The 20,708-nt window shown below is 42.0% G+C and overlaps 1 protein-coding gene across 1 annotated transcript in view; it reads right to left on the bottom strand.

Moving 5' to 3' along the window:
• LOC138290008 (NACHT, LRR and PYD domains-containing protein 12-like) overlaps positions 1 to 20,708 on the bottom strand; it is a 436,570-nt gene that overhangs the window by 211,809 nt on the left and 204,053 nt on the right. The window contains exon 3 of the mRNA XM_069230213.1: positions 2,760 to 4,449. Coding sequence (XP_069086314.1) covers positions 2,760 to 4,449 — 1,690 coding nt within the window. The remainder of the gene's footprint in view (positions 1 to 2,759; positions 4,450 to 20,708) is intronic.

Genomic DNA, 20,708 nt, shown 5'->3' with positions numbered 1-20,708 from the left:
GTTTAACCCTTAAAGTTTGGCTCAGAGTATTAATTAGAAAAAGTGAAGTGCGACTCAGTTTGGATGCCCTTGTTTGTGGTTTGACACAAGGTGGGGCGAGGAAAGTTTCCCAGAGAGTGGAAGTGTACTGCCTGAATTCCTATGCCTAGATGGTGGAGACCCAGACAAAGAAGTGAGCAGGATGTAGTACTACTTTCAGCAATACCATTAACTTTGTGATCAAGGAGGTGCTAGTTTCTTCTGGTGTACTCCTATTTAGTAGATGGTTGGAGTGGGAGATGGGGCTGCACAGTTCAACGTGAAGAAGTTTCTAAGTCTGGCCTGCCCTTTGTCTGTCCCTAATTACTGTTTCAGAAAGGTTAATGGTAGCTTTCACACTTAGTTGTGCGAATACTGGGGATACTCCTGCTTGAGGCAGCATCAGTGCTACTTCCCGCAAGCAGCATAAGCATAAACAAATGTAGGTGTTATATTGTAATCTCTTGTTCTCTTCTTGTAACATACCCCTGCCTTCCTTGCTGCACTTGGTACAGTACTTTAGTATGGTGAGGCAACAGTACCAGACTGAAACATTTTGTTTTTCATTAGGGATGTGACTCCTGGTGAGTTATCTCATCCTCTACGCAAAAGAAAATGAGTTCAATGCATACATACCTGCTCCATTTCTTTGCACACTGTAACATAATTTGGGCAATGAGGATAGAATCAACATTCTGGTGTGTTCCTCATAGCCTCTCTGCGGAGTTTCCTAGCTTCCAGTGCACCATCACTGGTTGAAGGCTGAGTCATGCATACTTCCAGCCAGAGGCGTCAGCAAACTAAAGGACCGCCTTGTGTTGTCTACTGGAAGAAGTGAGTAGGGGTGTGATCTGCATTGCCTATGATTCTCTGTGTGTGTTCTATTAGGCCAGTCCCACCCATTCCCTCTGCCCTCTTTTGAGACACAAATTATTGTTGATGCCCGTTGGTGATTGCTAGAAGTGGGGCCTTTGGTTGGCAGTCAGGTTACCACCTGTCCAAGCAAGGACCCTCACTCTACTCAGGGTAAAAGAGAATCACCCTCAGCTAACTACTGCTTAACCCCTTGGTAGCTTGGCATGAGTAGTAGGCTTAACTTCAGAGCGCTAGGTGTAAAGTATTTGTACCAAAACACACAGATAATGTCATAAGGTCAGCTACTTTTTCACATGAAACAAAATACTTGATTAGCTTCACACTATCAATATTTACAAATGAATAGTTTCTGGTTAAAATGATTTAATTAGTACCCAAATTACCTAAATTGATCTGTAAATAAATTGTGAAATGTCACTGAATGCTTTGATGTAGATATGAACATATATTACTGACTAATTAAAACATGCTTAGCGTGAGAGGGACGCTGGGAAAGCAATATAAGCACTTTCGCAGTGGTGGGATTCTCTAACAGCTCAAAGCCAAAAGCAGACTGTTGGGAGCTACTCATCTAATCATCACAGCTTACTTTAAACAGGGCCTATGTCTGGAAAGTGGATGCCCTCAATACCTGAATAGCAGAACTTAGGGAAAGAGAAGTGAACGTGTAACCAGCAGGACAAAGACAGCTGATGCAGAATGCAGTTTAAGTAAAGACAACTGATGGAGAATGGTACAAGAAGAAGAAGGTCTGGTGCAATGACTAGAGCTGCCGAACTTGGTACCGAGGACCCATGTCGAGTCAAGGCATCATCTCAATATCACATAATCTCCCCATGCCTCCAAAAAATGAATATATCCTTGTGTAATGCAACTGGTACTCATCTAAAGCCTCCAATACCTTCTCAAAGTTAAACAAGTAATTAAGTAAACAAGCCTCCGTCCTTGCTGTGAGCACTGGGATTGCAGGCAGGCACACCCGGTAAAGAAAATCCAAGCCAAGGAAGGGCAGGAGGCAGGCAGCTGAGAGAGGGCACAGAGGGCCCACAACAACCAAATGTGACCAAGATAACAGCCTGATTTACAGTCTTGGACACAAGCAGGAAACAAAGTTAAAAAAAGCCCCCTGCAGACAGATAAACAGGACAAAGCGTAATTATACAGTAGTTGGTCCCTGCTCCCACGCAGAAGAAGGAGGGACAAAGAGGCATGACTGACCACTAGCAGGCAATGATTTTTAAATGACACTTAAACTAACAAATGAAATAGTTGGAAGCTCACAGAAGTATACTTAAAAGTATACAAGAGGTCGTGCGCTTATGCTCGACCTAATAAAGGGCCAGGTGCGCAGGTTCCCAGAGCCTGCCTCCTGACTGTGTGTCCTGCATTGATAGTCCCACTAATGAACAAAAACATGAGGCATTATTGTGATGAGAGAAATAACCTTAATTTCTAAAGCATAGTACTTGCTCACCTCTCTCTAAAACTAATCTTTGTCAGCAATCCCATTGAGCTATTCCAAGTCACTTCTTCTTATAGCTCTAAAAAGCTTAACGAAAGCCTCTAGTGGCCCTCATAAAGCCAAGTATAATGATGGACGCACACCATCTTGAAAGTAATGCAATTTGATAAAGGATATAGCGATAAACCTTGTCAATTCTGACAAACAGAAGCTTGAAAAACAGAGCAAAAATGTATGGATCACTTGACTTTGCCACATAGGTACATATTTTTTTTATTTTTTATATAAGTGCACTTATGTAGTTTTATAGTGCTCAAGGAAAATAGAAAACATTATGGTAATTGGTGTGTACCTCACAAGCAATTAAAAAAATACGATTCTGAGTTACTGTTTGAATGCTTACCAGATTTTTAGGCATCGATGAAAATAGGGTTGTAGTTGCTTAAGTAATACTGTGTTGATGTTGGTTGCTGTTAAATCTATTTCCAAAATATCACCATCAACTAAATCTAGGAAATACTTCAGCACTGTGAAGTCCATTACTGAAAATGTGTTGTCACCTACATTAAGGCGTATCTTTGATGGAGTAATTTCTAAGTCAGAGTTTCTCTGCTGTTCAAACAAACAGTGTAACAGATTCAATATGCATGCTCCATTTTCTGAACATTTGGTGATCTCCACAACCAACCAAGACACATATGGTTCTAATTTAGTACTTTGACTTAGGTTCAGATGTTTAGATAACAGTTTCTGGTTTCTGGTAGACAAAAGTCCGGAAAGGAACCGGTGAAATAGATCCAAGTAGCCAGAATGAAGACAGAACCTGTTCTGTACTTCTATATCCATCACGTCGTCAGAGATGTCTTCCTCAAGCGAGTAGTAGAGTGCAGCAAAGAACTCCTGGATGGTGAAATGGGTAAAAGAGAAAACATCTTCAACGCCTTCTGGTTCCTGAACTGATGTTTTGTCAAGGAAACAATGTAGAAGATTACAAGTGGAAAGATGATTGTTTTTCATGTCCTGTTGATAAAACAGTGTCTTGTGTCGCAAAAGGCCTTCATAGGCAAGCTTCCCTAAAGACAAAATTGATTCCAGTGTTTTGGAGCTATCAAGAAGAATCTTGTGTGTGTGATGGCTCAGTAGCACAACAAGGTAATGGGTATAAATATCAGTCATAGATTTTGGCAGCCCCATGTCAAGTGTGCTACTCTCCTTCAAAACACTGCAGACAATCCAACAAAAAGCAGGTATGTAGCACAAAGTGAAAAGGAAGTGGTTTTCTCTCACAAATTCAAACAATCTGCTGCCCTGTTGTTTGTCCTGATAGAATTTTTGGAAGTAAGACTCTATCTCAATGACAGAGAATCCAGTTATGACAACAAACCGATCAATGCAATTAACAGGAATGTGGCTGATCACCGTGGGACGGCTAGTCACGAGGACTGTTGCGTTATAGAGCAGCTCACCATTCAGTACACTGCCCAATATTTGAGGGAGCTCAGCTTCCTCATCTGGGTCGCAGACATAGCAATCCATTTCAATATGAGAGTAGTGCTTAAACTCATCAAAGCCGTCCAAAATTATGAGAAGCTTCTCTTCATTTTCAAAAATGTCATCCAGTGCTCTAGAAAGATGCCCATTTTTCATAAGTATAACTTGCCTCAAAGTGGTCGGTACGGTTATCATATTGAGGTCCCGGAAAGTGAAATGTATCACAAATTCAAAGTTATTGAAAGCCTCGGTCTTCGAAAAGTCATGCAGAATTTTTTGCACAAAAACAGTTTTCCCAATCCCAGCTACTCCGCTCACCAGGATCTTTTTTGGTACTCTATGATCATTGAGTGCCTCAAACACCTGCTGGGGTTGGATCTCCAGGCGATCAGATGTTTTGTTCTGCAGGTGGATTCTCTGCTGCCCAAAAGTTAAAAGTTCATGCTTTTTTACCTCAAGGCTGTAATGCCCCTTTACCAGCAGAAGATTCACAAAATAGTCATCCAGGTAGGCCTTCTCCCCATGGCGGGTATTATAATGGTTCATGCAGTCATTTCTCCTAAGAAGCACCTGCTTGTGTCTTGCAGCAGCCTTTGAGTATTCTGTCAAGGAAAAAAACATATGAAATAGTAAGTGGAAATATAATGTTGCCTTTGGATAATATGACCGCATTAATATGCTTCCGTTTTCTTAATACTGTTTTTTGTTGAATTCCTTGAATGTTAACTTCCTGTTAAATTTTCTGTTCCTCTTAATGGTTTTATTTAGCATTCACCTCATAACGATTGTACAAAGGAAAAATCACTTTATTTCCTATGAAATTCCAGTACATTAAGCTATGTGATGAGCATTACAACCTCTATGAACAATGCTCGGGATGCTAAGTTAGGACCATAGAAGCTAAATCACAAATAAGAGTACGGGGTTCTTGTAACGAAAGTAGGTCGGTAGTGTATCAATTGTGACACTAGACCACTCGTGACCCTCAACTAGAGGTGAAATGTGGGTGAGCTGTGGTGTGGTGTGTGGTCTGGGAGGGGGAATTCCTTTACGGACTAGGTGGTCTCACACACTATATAGTGTCATGCTTCATCATATGACCACCTAGCCCCACCCAGGTAGGACAGTGCCACCTGGGCGGACTCAACCTCACTGTTAAAAGAACAGGAGGGAGTGCGTAAATTAATTTGATTTCTGGAAAAGGGATCCAGCTATGCTAGGGAAATAAAAACACCTACTCAGATACCCGGGTGAATTTTAATAGAGGGTTCTGTGTGGTGTGATTAAAAAGGACTGGGGGACCGGTGTGAGAGCAATGACTCACAAGGTCACCTATCTAAAAGAAGTAGCCGACATGTTTCTGCCCTTGAAATTGAGCTATGGAGGGTCTCTGGGCATTCATCAGGGCGTTGGATCCCTGTTGCATATGCTTCTTGAGCGCTGCACAAATAATCACATTCGAAATGGGGTGGAGGAAGGGCCTACCTTTACCAAGGGAATACCTGGGGAGGACCTACAGTAAATGGGATAAAAACAAACCAAAAAATGACAGTGATGAGGTAATGCACAGCAAACCACAGCAAACGTGACATAATTCATGCAAGACGCAGGAGTACTGGTTGCATTGATGAATAACGATCGCATCAATATTAGCTATGCGCGCAGAAATGTGGAGGACAATAGGCAAGGGAAGGCAATTTCTTACCCTAACACTCAAGGCTAGTGGCCTCTGGTATCCTGGAGAGGGAGCGTCCCCTTATAGTCAGACTCTAAGGTTCGAGGAAAAAGGCAGAAGGGAAGAGCCCATATGAAGGTAGATGGAGAAATACAAAAAGGAAAAAAGGAAAAGAGGGGTCTCAAGTGAGTAGAATGCAGGGGGGGGGAAACAAGAGAGAGAAGAAAAGAAAGGGGCATCTGTCAAAGTCCAGGAAAGAAATGGCCATAATGACCTACTCGAGAGTGGAGGCAGAGAGAAACAGAAACACGCAGCCTACACAGATAAGGTGATTAGAGGGGAGGCTGAAACAAAAGAAACAGTAAGGATAGAGAAATAGAGGGTAAGACGTGGGGGCAATAGAGGGTAATCCATAATGGAAGCAGGGAATGGTGGAAAAGAGGGTAAGATGGAAAGGAGAAGAAAAGGAGGAGAAGAAAAGCCAAGGGAGAAAGGGAAGAAATGGGAAAAAGAAGAAAGAAGAAAGAAAGAAAAAGGGAAAGAAAGAGAGGTCTCTTATCTGGGAATCCAACGCTGGCTGACTCACTGCATCAAAGGTGGGCGCTCTCTGTGCGCCTATACCGACCTCTCCTCATAGAAGCATCAGTATGCTCAGGGAGCCCCCTCATTAGATTTGTGTTTATTCTTAGTTTGTGAAAATATAAGCTGTTATGTGAAAGATGGCTTAAACAGATGCTATTTAAGAAGCAACATAACTATTATCCAGTTACACATTACAACTTATTCACCATAGTGACCCTTTTACAGTAGGACCTAAATTTACCTTCCTCCTGACTAGTGAGACCTGTTAATAATAAGTAAGTCATAAGACAGTGGTATGTATGCAGAGTATAAAAAGTATTACTTTGTGGTAGCCATTGCCATTGATTTTAAGATCTTTCTCATAATCGGTACCAAACTAGCTTTGAACAGACCATGAGCACATTTCGCATGACACCTTCCTGCAGTGAAATAGCTAATCTCGTACAAGAACCCAAGAACAAGACTGAGAACTGTAAACCTATTCTGCTAAGTTTGGATGGGATTCTCTCAAATTTTGATCCAACCAGATCAGTATGCTTTAGATCATATTAGTAAACACTGATTGCTATGAGACTTTATACAGCTACAAAGCTTCCATGTCAGCGTCACAAACTGTACTGAACCTGGTCTGCCTGTTTGACTGTGGAGATAAGCCCCTCACTCCATGAGCAGGGCAAGCAAAATTAGCTGGATGGCCAGGCACGAGTCAGCAGTGTGGGTCTTTTACAGAAGGGGCCCTCAGATAAGCCAGACTGCACCAGGAGTTGAGACACATACAATTCAACCCTTTGAAGAAGAAGACCGAATGTTGCTGCTAGCAAATCTACTCAAAGGAACAATCACCAGACCATGAGGAAAGGGGACACAGCGACACTGCTAATGGAACAATACAGCCCAAGTAAATATTCAATCACATCTAAGGACGCATGCAGAAGCGGTGATCGTGATGTGCAAAGGGCACTTACCTATCCATGATAACCTGCCTCAAAGAACTCCTACTGGACACAGGTTCTGTCTCTCAGACCTGTTTCTTTCAATCTGTAAGCATCACATTGGCAATCCTCTGTCTACTGTGAGATGTGGCACAACAAACACACTGGAATGGGACATTCCAGGCCCCAAGTGCCCCTGGTCGGAAAATACCTCAGTGTTAAAAGTTTCACAGTCCTTCGGATGCCTAACCACAGACCCAAACTTTATAAGCCACACCAATGATAATGATTGTATTGTCTGCAAGGGTTTGATGCATCTTCAGAACCCCTCCAGATGATAACTCTCTTGCAATACCAGAAAAAGTAGGATATTTTGTGGCAGCTTTTGGTGACTACCACAGTATCAATCTTGGTGAACGAACCTCAAAGAGCTTGAAAGTAACAGGTTTGGGCCTACTCGCCACCTTATACAAACACTGCTATTAAGAGGCCAAGTCACCATCTTGGCGTGGGATACTGTGATCTTAATCTACGTGGGCATCTAGTGTGAAAACCCACTGTCAGCCAATGTTATAATCTCGGGCATACACCTTTCATTAGACCAAGAGGGCACCTAAGGAGAGGTTCTGATACCACAAGTAGGGGGACCATTCACACGTTCCACCAATCAAATGCCACTGTTTGTATATCTATAACTTGATGTGATGGAAGGTCCTGTTCCAAGTAGCTAACATGTCGCAGTACCCCTGCCACTTGGCAATTCACTGAGAACAAAATAAAAGTGATGGTTGGAATGCTTGAATTCGTGTCACTATGTCATTCAGGATTGTAACCAACCATATGAGATTATTTATTGATCTTTCTTTAAGCAAGGTAGTCCAAACCAGAGACATAGATGCTGCCCCCACCCCGAAAAGGAACACAAGCAACCTCAGACACAATTTGCCTTTTGTAGGCCTGTTAGGCCTCATCTGTGAGGTACAGTTTGTGTTTGTGTGATAAGACCCATATTTCGGCCTACCTGTGGCATTAAAGGTAGCTCGTTGAGAACAACAAAAAGTTAAGGAAGGAGGGAATCATTCTGTGCTACTTGATCAACTCTCCCCTGCCTGATCTTACTGTCAATGATTTAGTTCTATTTTCCCTGCTCGCTAAATCCTGACTCTTCCATGCCCAGGTACAATCCTACTGTATCCTACATCAATATGTTTCCCATGTTTCTATTCTCATAAAAATTATCCTCTCCTCCCTCACTTAATCAACAATATCAGATCTTCAAGGTCACTACTTTTCCTCCTAAACCCCTTTCACTCCCTCTACTCTTCTATTCAATGGTTGCAACCTACATTGCCCCTTTCAATTTCCAGGCTACTCCCTGGTGTGCCTCAAACTAAATTAAAACAAACCTTCGCATCAACTGCTCCCTAAGCTTCTGGATTCATATGAAATTAGGCCATATTGGAAAATTGTCTCAGCACTCATGACTTTCCCTGGCCATTAAATTCTATATCACAGAGTAACCCTTATGAAAACCCATATTGGTACCTGGAATTATGTGGCTGGTCTCCAACCCAATCAAATCTTACAGAAGGACATTAGTAAATATGGTCACTGGTGGGGGGCTAAAAACGGAAAGATGTTGCTTAGTACAAGGTTCACAACATGACTGATTAAGTGATAGGACCTTTTCTAAATTGATAAATTAGACCCAAGCAAAGATACCATTAAACCAGTTGTCTGGAGCATGGCCAAGACTGTGGAGGAATGGTATGCAAACGTCATCCCTCCATCCTGCCCTTTCACAAAGTAGACCTGATCCCACAGAGAGGGGAGACCAGGAATCTGGGTCATGAAAGAGATGTGTGTATGGTTGGATGGCAGCTGATGGGATGGTTTCCCAAGTGGAGGCTCAGTACAGAATACTGGCAGTACAACAGTATTGTGATTTAAGCCACTGACATGTAAACATGGGCAGCATTACACAAAGGGCAAGATTTAGATGTTTATGAATGAAGCAGTGTCTACTGGGATTTTGAAGGCCTTTATGCCCATCCCGAAGGCACTCCAACCGTCGAATAGATAGATAAATGCTAGCCCAGCGGTGATTCCCTTCAAGGTACAAAAAGTTTGGCGGTTAGCCACCATCGGTTTTGACAGTCATCCACCAAACGTTTCAACTTTTTTGTTTTTCTCCCTGGGTGTATTTGTGTTTTTTGTGTCTGTTAGAGACGGAAAAATGTCATTACACCACCAACATTAAACAGGCTCTTCCTCCAATGTTTCCTGCTTCATCAGGCGGCTGGAGGAAGCTTGGAACCTATGCTAAGAAATTGGGTTGATGTAGCGATGGGCACAGGGTTCTGGTGGATGAAGCACAATGAGAGAATCATCAACTAGGACAAAACAAAGAAGGCACAGCATCACCAGCAAAAATGAATCTTGAACACAGGCCTGAGATGGCGCGCCCAGGGTAAGTGGCAGAGATTGACACCATCTGTACTGACACATTACATGCATGGCAGACAGTTGGCCAGCACAATAATTAGGAGTGGAGCACAGTGGCTAACTTGAAATAACTCATAGTGGGACAGATTTGGCCTCTTCTACAAAGAGAAGGGAAGAAACCCTGTATTAAGGAGGAATAATGGTGGTCTCTGCAAGAAAAATATTATGTTATGTTATTTTATGTTATGTGTAGTGTAGTGATAGGTCATTCCATGCTTTAGAAGCAATGTAAGAGAAGGCTGAACTGCCGTATCTGGATTTCCTTATGCGTGGGTGTGTGCAAGCAGGAGTCCAGGCAATCTGAGGTGTCTGGAAGGTTTGTGACGCAGATGAGATTGTTGAGGTATGCTTGATCAGGGTTATGTAGTGGCTTGAAAGTGCAGATGAGGAGCTGTAATTGTGCTCCTTTGTTTATGGGGAGACAATTAAGGCCCGTCAGGTGTGGTGCTATGTGATTCTGGCCACTGAGTTTTGAATGGTCTGCAGCTTTCTGGTGAGTATTTTGTTGATCCCAGAACAGACAGTGTTCCCTTAGTCCAGCTTGCTTGTGACCATGGTGGGCATGGTGGTTTTGTAGATGCTGATTAGGAGGCTTCAGGGTAAGGTAGCATGAGGTAGCATTGACTTGGGTGGTCATATCTAGTTTGCTGTCTATGATGATCACCCTGAAGTTGTTGGAGTGGGTGGTGGGAGAGAGTGCAGATCCTCATTCTGTTGGCCTCCAGGTGGAATCCCACAGTGAAGTGCTCTTCCCGAAGGTCACTATTTCGGTCTTGTTGGTGTTTAATTTTGGACAGTTGGACTTCATCAGTTATGCAGGCACTGAACTGGATCCAGGTACTTGTTGTCTTGTCTGTGAGGAACAGAATGAGTTATGCGTACAGGAGGATTAAGGTCACAGTGTCTTCTCTGTCCAGAGTCATTCAGATATCATCCATGGCAGTGGTGCAGACAATTTCTGTGCTTTAGTTGGGATGAAACTAGACTGAGTGGTGTCATGGGGTTGGTGGTCATTGAGATATTCAGTGAGGCATCTGGAATGATAGGGAGATTGATCAGTAATTGGCAATCTTTGAAGGGTCTGCAGAGGGTTTATTCAGCTATGGACACACATCTGGAAAGGTTTTGGAAGAGGTGGAGGCATTGAAAATGGATGTGAAATGGCACCAATGGGCTGCAGTCATCTGGAGAGGGCATGGTGGGGACAGTGTTTCTAAGGGGCCCCTGATTGGATGGACTTCATGGTAGTGATGGTTTATTGTAGAGTGATGATGGGCCTTGTGGTTAGCAAGGCTTTGAGCCTTGATAGTGCAGCTGGAGGTGGTGTGAACCTGAGGGGTGACCAAAACACACAGTGACTGAGAACTGTATGGAGTTACACAACCCAGCAAAATATATTTTAATCAGCATCCCTTACTGGTGGATCTGGAAGGTGCCTTCTTCAGATAACTGGGGACGTGTGGCCCCACTTGCCAAATTAAGCTGCTACAGGGCCCATCCCTTTGAAGAAACACAAAGTGGTGCACCAATTGAAAGGCTCTGGGCAACAAACCATTACATGCAAATGAATTTCTATATGATTAACAGTCCACAGAGGTGCCTACATGGGTTTTGAGCAGGGAAAAAGGTGTCAAGTCACCATGTTGTGCTTAAGCACAGAAGAAACTGGTGGGAAACTCAAAATCGCACAATCCCTGAGATCTAGGGGATGGTCAAACTCAGTACAGCAAAAGATATTCTTGCAGGCACCCCATCCTAGAGAGTCTGCATTGGAAAACCAGGGGTAAGTGGTCCCACTCACCAGATTGATCACTACAGATCAGACTCTCTTGGTATGTGGCTTGTGATTTGAGAATACCTGGACCTAAAAATACTTGCAAAGGAATTCTTTAAGTTGGAATGCACCAAGACTAAAGCACCCTTTATGAAAAAAAATCATGGAGGATTTCTTTCAAGGACATCACTGAGTTGGAAATTGAAGCAGGAACTACATGACCCTGAACGACTTGGGAGAGCAGGTGTTTTCTATGAAGAGCTGAGTGACAGCTGATCAAAAGAAGTGGCCTGTTGGATGCTGGAAATCTTGACATTTAGGGTAAATATTATCCTTCAAGGGTGCAAGAAAGACCCCAAAAATACCAACCAGGATAATGTTGTGAGGATGCAGGAGGGAAAGGGTACATTAGGAAGCAGGGACATTGAGGAACATGTTCAAAGAATATTCAAGACACTCCTTGAATTAGACAACTCAGAGGCCATCATACTGGACAGGACTCACAGATCTGCAGCTGTTTCCTATCAGAGCAGCAGACCTCCAGGCACATTAAAAAGCATACCTGACTTATAGCCCATGAAAAAAAGAGGGTGAGAACTCATCAGTTGTTAGCTATATGGCAAAGGTTTTGGGATGAGGGAGAGGCCTGGCAGTTTCACCCGCTTATGGAATGACCCTTTTTGGCATTGGAGACAGATTCTGTGTCTCTGTCCATGTATAGATAACAAGAAAACATGACAGCAATTGAGCAAGCTTATCTTGCTAAGGATAATCACATTGTATCCCTTAATGTGAAATGAATGAACTCCCCCAGCCAAAGATAGAAGAAATAAACACTTAGTTGCTTTAGAGAACTGGAGACATAGCTCTTATGCTTTCTCTTCACAATACTTTACCTCGAATAAGCCAAATATGAGACGAATGGGGATTCCAATTGCCCCACATATTTGCCTTTCTCTGTATGCATAGTTGTTGTTAAATGGCAAAGTACCAGGTAAGTCAATATAGTTAGCAGAGGTGTATAAAACAAGGAAAGGTCATGAGTCTCTCTTTACAAGCACAAATCAAAAGTTACTTAACAGAGGCATAGGACCTCTGGTTTTGGAGGGAGACTGAAATATAGCTCTAGAAATCCGGAAGGGATAAGACAGAGTAAAAACACTGGGGTGTGGAGGTACTCTCATTGGAGGGCTGCAAGTTGGTTAGCTGAGCTGAGATTACTAGATAAGTGGAGGTGGAAATAGCAAAGGAAATAGATTATTCACACATTTTGGCAGCTCACTAAAGAACAGACATTATTTTGATGAACACGACTAGTGATTTTCTAAAGCTTATGTTACACCAGAAGTTCATTGTGGCACTGAATTACATATGATTAGTGTTACCCATCAATGGTACTCATTTTATCAACCTCTGAGGGATGATAGGCTATGTGGACCTTCTGGGCTTTGAAACTGTGACCATGAGATCAAACAAAGGTTCCTGCAGCAGTGGATGCATTAGCCACTGAGCCACCAGACCAGACCAAGACCATACCTTATACTCTCATCTACAAACCATGGGACATGGTGTACTGATGCTGTCTGCTCGTGACCCAGTCATTGGCACATTAAGATAGGAAATGATAAACTAGACAAGAGACTCCAATCTCAATTCAAAGAGTGATTTTTTAGAGATCTATTATGAAGGGGTCCAACTCACACCCAATTTAAAGAATACCTTCTTCTCAACAGCAAAGGCAAATGTAGCCTGGACATGGTTTGGAATTCCCTTGAGGCAGTTATCAGAGGGACTTGCACTTCAGAAACAGCTAGATTAAGAAGGATCTGCAGAACAAACTACACTCGCTGGAGCTCACACATAAGCAAACTATGAATCAGACAATATAGCAGAAATACTGGCAGTCCACGTCAGATTTGCCTAGTTGACTTTGACAGCGTGGAATACCCTTTAGCCAACATCAAGAAAAAACACTAAGGACCTTGTTCTGAGTTTCTCGGAATCCAGTTGCTATTTATTGCAGCTGATGAAAAACACACCAAAACTGCCTAGTATGGTAATACTGAACATTTTCCCTCGGATAAATTTCAGCAGGTTTGTCCTGCTGTAATTTAATGAAGGGTGAGGCTAATACTACCCAACTTGCAATTCTGACCTCTGCGCAAACAGTGTTTTACACAGGAGGCAGAAAATACTGATCCACTCATAATCAGTGCCTAAGAAGGGAGATATTGCTGGATTGCCTTGTAGCAAAAGTATGGAAAATAAAAGTCCAACATATATTGCTGCAATGAAAGTGGATGTGTGTGCTAGCCTAACACAGGAGCCACATACGTTAGCAACTTTCCAGCAATGCTACCAAAAACTGTAATCTAAAGAACTAGTGAACCCTTCAGATGTGGCAAATAAGAAAAGCTAACTTAGAAAGGAAATCAAAAGTGAAGGAGTGACTTGAACGCCCTATTACTCCAGAAGAATTAATTAAAGTAAATAAGAGCTTACAAAATCACAATCCTGCAGAACCCAGTTGGTGTCCTCTCCCTTTGTAAAGGGTTCTGGTCAGGGCTAATAGAAAATATAAATACATTTTAAAATAATTTCGTATCAATTCCCTAGATAGCTGAATACAGAATTTCAGTACTGCTGAAGATAGATCGAGAAGAATGCAGTGTGACCAGCCCATACATCTTTTAAAAGTAAAAATCAAGATTTTTCGCAGAAACTCTGACCGTACGACTGAATGACTTAATGGACCAGTTAAAACACCCTGATCAGACTTGTTTTACATCAACGAGACAAGCATGAGACAACACTACTTCACTTATTGATATAGCAAACAAAACAAAAGTGTGACACTTATGTTATTGGATGCTCAAAAGGTCTGTGACAAGGTAGACTGGGGCTTCCAAAAATCAGCCTTACAACTGATGGGTTTTGCCCATGGTTTTGAAGATTGGTTGAGCAGGTTTTACATCTCCAACTGCTAGAATATATACAAATGACAGAGGTTCACCTAACATCTGTATCGAGCAGGATACTGTCCATGGATGCCTTATGACCCCCTACTATTTGTGCCAAACCGCGATTCACTGGCCTAGAAGATGCATGAGAAAAAGGATATAACAGGGTTGAAATTAGGGGCAGAATAGTTCAAATTAACTGTATTTGCAGGTGGGTTCCTGATATCAATTTCAGAGCCAATGTGTTCCCTGCTGCAAATACTCAATGAACAACATCAGTTTCGTGTGGTATCAGGTTTCAAATTAAGCAAGCACAAGGTTGCAGCATGAAGCCTGGGTGTTACAGAAGATGAATGTTTGAGGCTCTTGCAACACTGTCCGTTCAATGGAGCCTCTCTACCATCAAGTGCCAAGGGGTACACCTCAGCACACCCATCCTGAGTCCATCCCTCATTATTTCCCCAATTAAGATCAGAAATGAGGCACAGTCACCCACTTTCGTGGCTGGGATGCGTCGCCAACGTCAAGACGATGACCCAGCCTGAAACCTTATTCTAAGCAACTGCTTGAATTATCTTTAGTCGCTGGTAATTATTTGGGGTGGCTGCCCAGTCTATTGTTTTTCACTCATCATGTCACCTCACATTAGACTCAGCTATATGCAAATCAACCTTGGCCCAGCTCTAAAGGGAACAATCAAGCCCAAACTGCAAAACCAGGTCCTCTCTGAGCCGCAACACAAGCAACCCCAGGCCAGTTTCGGTGTAACTGGGCCTTTTCAGTCAGGTGCAGCTTAGTTCCAGTGGCAAAGGCAGCAAAGAACTCGAATTTATGGTGTTACAATGAAGAATAAAAAAGTGATAGTTAGAATGATTGACTGAATGTCAGCCACTGATAATTTTTTGAGACTGCATCCCAGGCCAAACGATGGAGTGAGGTACAGCTCCGGTTAATTGTCACATCCCAATCCAAAGGATGGACAGGTATGCACCTCTGATTATTTACCGGTACAAGGTTTGAGCACCCAAAAACGATTACATTAAGAAATATTTTGTGTGTGCACAAAGCATCGAATAAACGATGTTAACAGGCAGTGGAATATTCCTTGCAGCACCTGATAAACAATTCTTAAACATGTCTATGAAGAGGTTAATAAGGTCACCTTAACACGTGCTGATACAAATAGGTTTTCCGAAGGAAACTGGTCATCTTTCAGAAACTAGGAATCTACATCAATGAAGGTAACACCGCAAGCTATTTAAAGAATCTCGAATACTTTCCAACCAAATGTATAAGACCATGTATAAGACAAAAACACTCTAGGACATTACTACAATATGATAAGAATCCAACGTGGTTTAAGAATTTGATTTGAACCGAAATTACGTAAAATTAATATAAATTTCACGTGAAAATGGTACACGACTCTCATAAATTTTAACTGGATTTAATCACATAAACTATCAATGAATTGTCTAAGGATATTGATGAGTTAAATGCAGGAATAGGACATATTAAAGACGATTTAAATAGACAAATGGATACACCATTTACCAAAACACTAAAATCCTTGAATACAAATAGAGGGCTACAAAAGGGAGACTGAACAAATAAACTCAGAAAACGAGAGAGAGAGGGATATGGCTATACAAAATGGCACAGAGTACAATTGTGGAGAAATATATGGAGCAAGGTAACGAGAAAAGAAAATGCAATGAAGTACTCAAATCTCTACTGACTCGGAAACTCGTCAGCCCATTGAAAGTTCGACATCTTATTCTTCCAAAGAATCTGTAGGACCAGCAACAATGTTAACAGAACACATATTCTACGGGTTCCTTGTCAACTTCTTTTTCAGTGGATAGTTTGTTGCAGAATTTGTTTTAAGAGAATATTTCCACAAAGAATACAGCCAAAAGTCAGCCGTTCCAATCGACATAATTATGCTAATATCGCAATTAGGAACTAGGGGAAAAAAGGAGAAGGGAAGAGACACTGGCAGTGAATGGCGCCAACCCTAACCTCAGAGCTTCACTGAACCACCAATCAGTTGCCTTGTACAAAACATTAATACAAGACAATTAGACTTGGCTGCATAATAAACTTGAAAGCTGTAAATATATACACATAGGGGATATTAGGGCTGTAACTAGCCCCACTCCTTGAGTCAAAAAGGCTTAGGAAAGACAGGCTGGCTGCAGAGATGGAGTCGCAGCAACATGCCAGTGAGGAAAAAAGAAGAAGAAAGACTCAAGAAGGAGGAAAGAAGAGCAATAACGAAATACCTCAAGAAGAGACAGGAGCGAAGGTGGAGAGGAGGGGGAAGTCAGAAAAAAAGCAAAATATTAAAGCCTCAGGTGGAGGGAACTGAACAGGGAGAATTACAGCAAATAATTAAGACGCAATTCAGAGACACAAAATTGCAAACTGTAAGCGAAGAGCTCAAGTAACTAAAAAAGTTGAAAGGCACCTCCTTAGTGTCTATCAGCGACTTATGGACTGGCTCAGGCTGACATAGAAGGTCTGCCCCCAAACATGAAGTGTGACTTATATTGTACAACGCTGTCTTCCAGAACCCTCATCTTCCACTCCTGACCCCTTCTGATCTTATCTGAGCCCAAAAAACTAGGGTTCTTATCAATGTCCCTGGTGACTTTTTGTATACTTTCTCCTTATTTCTGACAGTTCTGCAGCTGCCAGGACTGCAACAAACGAACATCTCTGACAGAAGGTAAACAGGCAAAACATGAAAACTTTGGGGCATATTTATACTTGTTTTGCGTCGAATTTGCGTCATTTTTTTAACGCAAATTCGGTGCAAAACTAACTCCACATTTATGCTTTGGCGCTAGACAAGTCTAGCGACAAATTTATGGAGTTAAAGTCATTTTCTGGACATGGAAACCTACTTTTCGTCAATGAGATGCAAAGTAGGCATTCCCATGCACAAAAATGACTCTATGGCCTTAGCGCCATATTTATCCCCCATGCTAAAATCACGCACGGGTGGAAGAAGGGGTCAAAAAATGGTGCACAGCTTGCTTTGCACATTTTTTAATGCCTGGGTCAGGGCAGGTGTTAGGGGACCTGTGGGCCTATCTCCATAGTGCAAAACCATAGAATAAGCCCACAGGTGCCCTCCCCAGGCCCCAGGGACACCCCCACCCACACCAGAGGGAAAGTGGAGGATGGGGAACCCCATCTCAGGTAAGTATAGATAAGTACAGGTAAGTATATTTTTTTATTTTTTCAAAGTGCCATTGGGGGCCCTGAAATGGGCCCATCTACATGGCACTGGGTGCAGTGGCCATGCCCCAGGGACTCTGGTCCCCTGTGATGGCCATTCAGGTGGTTGGTATGACTCCTACCTTTTCTATGACAGGAGTCATGTGGTATGAATGTTTTTGCGTCACAAAATGACTCTAGGCAGGTTAGAGTCATTTTTTTTTACTCTAACCTGCCTAATGTCATTTTCTGGTGCAAAACCTCCTTCTTCGATACCGCCAGTCCCACCCGACTAACGTCATGTTTTTTAATGCTAGCCTACCCTTTGCACCGCTTGCACCATTCCATTACTATGGTGCCCGGCTGGCGCACAGAAATGGTGCAAGCCGGTGCTAAACATTTTGGTGCAAAACTACATTAGTGCAGTTTTGCACCAAAAAGTATAAATCAGGGCCTTAGTATTCAAAACATAGTCAAAAATTATTTCTAAAGACATTGTCAATCTTCTTCAATATATCCATTTAAATATGTACTATTTATTTGAAACTCGTGTATGCCTTTACAAGTTTTTCCTAAGTTAGAATGGAAAGCACTCTTCAAGATGAAAAAATAGTAGCACAAAATAATGGAGAGCCACAGATATTTAAAGAGAAGATCACTGGGAATTGTCCTGTTGTTAACAAAACTACTGAAATTTCCAAAATGGCTGTTTGGAAAGAAGATCAAAAGATTTCTTTCATAAGCAAAAAAAAACCATAGGAATCTGGCGATTAGTAAATGGAAACTATTGAAGTCTTTAAATGATCACAACATTTCTGGTGATTAAAGTAGGCGAGAAGAGGGGATTAATTGTTACAATGAATCAAGCATGGTACATCACTCCTATCAAGAATTCTTTAAGAGAACCTAGGTTTGTACATCTTCTACAAAATCTATTAGCAAATCTAAACAGAAATAACACAATGTATCACAAAGGCAACAAAAATGGTATAATTGTCACCGAAACAGCACATTATCTTCAAGTGTGCTCTCCAAAAACATGAGTGGTCTAGGGCAATGGTCTTAACCTTTAGTCCAAGGACTCCTGAGGGTCCACAAAGTCTACTCAGGGGGTCCGCAACAGTGTTGCAAAATTTATTTATACTAAAATTAATATATTAAAATTAATAAACTATTGTTGGAAATGTTCTCAACCTATGTTTTGACCCTCTTTTTGTTGGCTTTAGAACTCTGGGCACTTTACCACTGATAATCAGTGCAAAAGTACATATGCTCTCGCCCCTATAACTTGGCATAATTGCCTTACACCTGTTTGGATTATGTAATGTACCCGTAAGTCCCTTGTAAAATGGTATAGCATATACCCAGGGCCTGTACATTAAATGGAACTAGTGGGCCTGCAGCACTGATTGTGCCACCCACAGAAGTAGCCTTTCAAACTTTTATCAGGTCTGCCACTGCAGCACCTGCATGCACAGTTTACTGCCACATTGACTTGGCAAGTCAAACTACTTGCCAAGACCTGAACTCCCTTTTTACTACACCTATGTTACCCCCAAGGTAGGCCCTAGATAGCCCTATGAGCAGGGTGGTGTGTATGTAAAAGGTAGGACATATATTTGTATGTGTTACATGTCCTAGTAGTGACAAACAGCCTATTTGTTTGTTACTGCTGTGAGTGCTGCTCCTCTCATAGGTTTGCATTGGGAATTCCTTTATATATATGTCTAACTGGTCATTTCTTATCTGTGAGGAGCAGCGTGGGCATGTTTGGTATTCTTGGAATTGGTGTGAGAAATCGTGCTTACTGGTGTAGGTAGAATTTACATTACTAGTTTAAAAATGCCGCATTAGAAAGTGGACATTTCTCTGTAATGATTACTCTGGTGCTTTGCAGCCTGACTCCAATCCACATCTAGGGCAGATTGACAGCTCCACGTTTGTGTATACTCTGCAGGCAGCCATCCATCAGGGAGGGTTAGGTGTGACAGGGTTACGTCTGCATTCATCTACATACTGATGGTCTTCCTGGGCTGGGAGAGAGGGAGGGTTGTTCACACTTTACACTTGAATAGGCTGTGTCCTGCACTCACACAACGGGCTTGTTTGCCAAGTATTGATGTCTCGAGCCAGAGTAGGGAAGAAGGGAAATTCTTGGAACTGGTCAGACCTGGCTGGGACCCTCTCCAACCTTCTAGAAGCTGGGCAACTGGAGTATATGTACAGGGGCTCTCGCCCCATGATTATTAGAGCACTTTTGCAACTGGGACTGAACCTCTGTCAGAAGAACTGCTGACTGCACAAAAGGACTCATCTGGACTGCTCTTCTGTTGTTTCCCTGCCACCAGCTGCTGCTGGGTGGTATAAAGGACTCATTAGATGGCTTTTCATGCATGTTGTCCTGCTGCCAGCTGTACCCTGACATTGGACTGCCAAAGCGCTGTGGTGCTATCAGGAGAGATCGGTACTGGGAGCATTAGTTATGTTGTGCTGGTCTGCCTAACCATTACTGATGCTTTGAGTCCCTACAAGTGTTCTACCAGGAGCCCCCAAACATAGATAACAAATTTCCATTCTATTTCTATTGAATATTTTAAATACTGTTTTAAAAATTACTACTTTAGGGCTGAAGATTAGTTTTTTTCTCAAAGTATCAAAGTAGCTTTGGGAAGCAACATGGCTCTGACATATTCCAATCTGTACATGCATTTTTTGATAGAAAGTTCATTTTGGAACTTGAACCACAGCACGCACCTCTATATCTCTACCTGATGGTGATATATTGTTGTGGTCTTTGGTATTTGGCTAGGACCAATAGCTGAACTGAAATGCTTTAGAGAACATTTAAAACATCACTAGCATTCAATCAAAATGTTTTTTCATGTTTGTTCCATATTCAAGTAGATATTTGTAGGTGCAACTACAACACCAGAAGGAACCTCATTCAAGATGGATTTATTGATCTATTTAAAAATACTGGCAGAAACACGTTTTTACTTTCCACTAGTTTCTATCATGCAGCTGGAATCCATAATGTTATATACAGTTAACTGCTGAGAGTTTGACACATTGTGAATACTGAACAAAACTATTTAGAACATCAAGAAGAAATGCTGCAAAGACAGATGCTATAAAAATTAAAATCTGGGTTCAACAGAGTGAAATCAATAGCTTATTGTTTAGATTCTGAAATTCCTTGCTTATAACT

The sequence above is a fragment of the Pleurodeles waltl genome, chromosome 1_1 (genome assembly GCF_031143425.1).
Source record: "Pleurodeles waltl isolate 20211129_DDA chromosome 1_1, aPleWal1.hap1.20221129, whole genome shotgun sequence".
NCBI classification, from domain to species: Eukaryota; Metazoa; Chordata; class Amphibia; order Caudata; family Salamandridae; genus Pleurodeles; species Pleurodeles waltl.
This window is presented reverse-complemented; position numbering and strand designations above follow the sequence as displayed.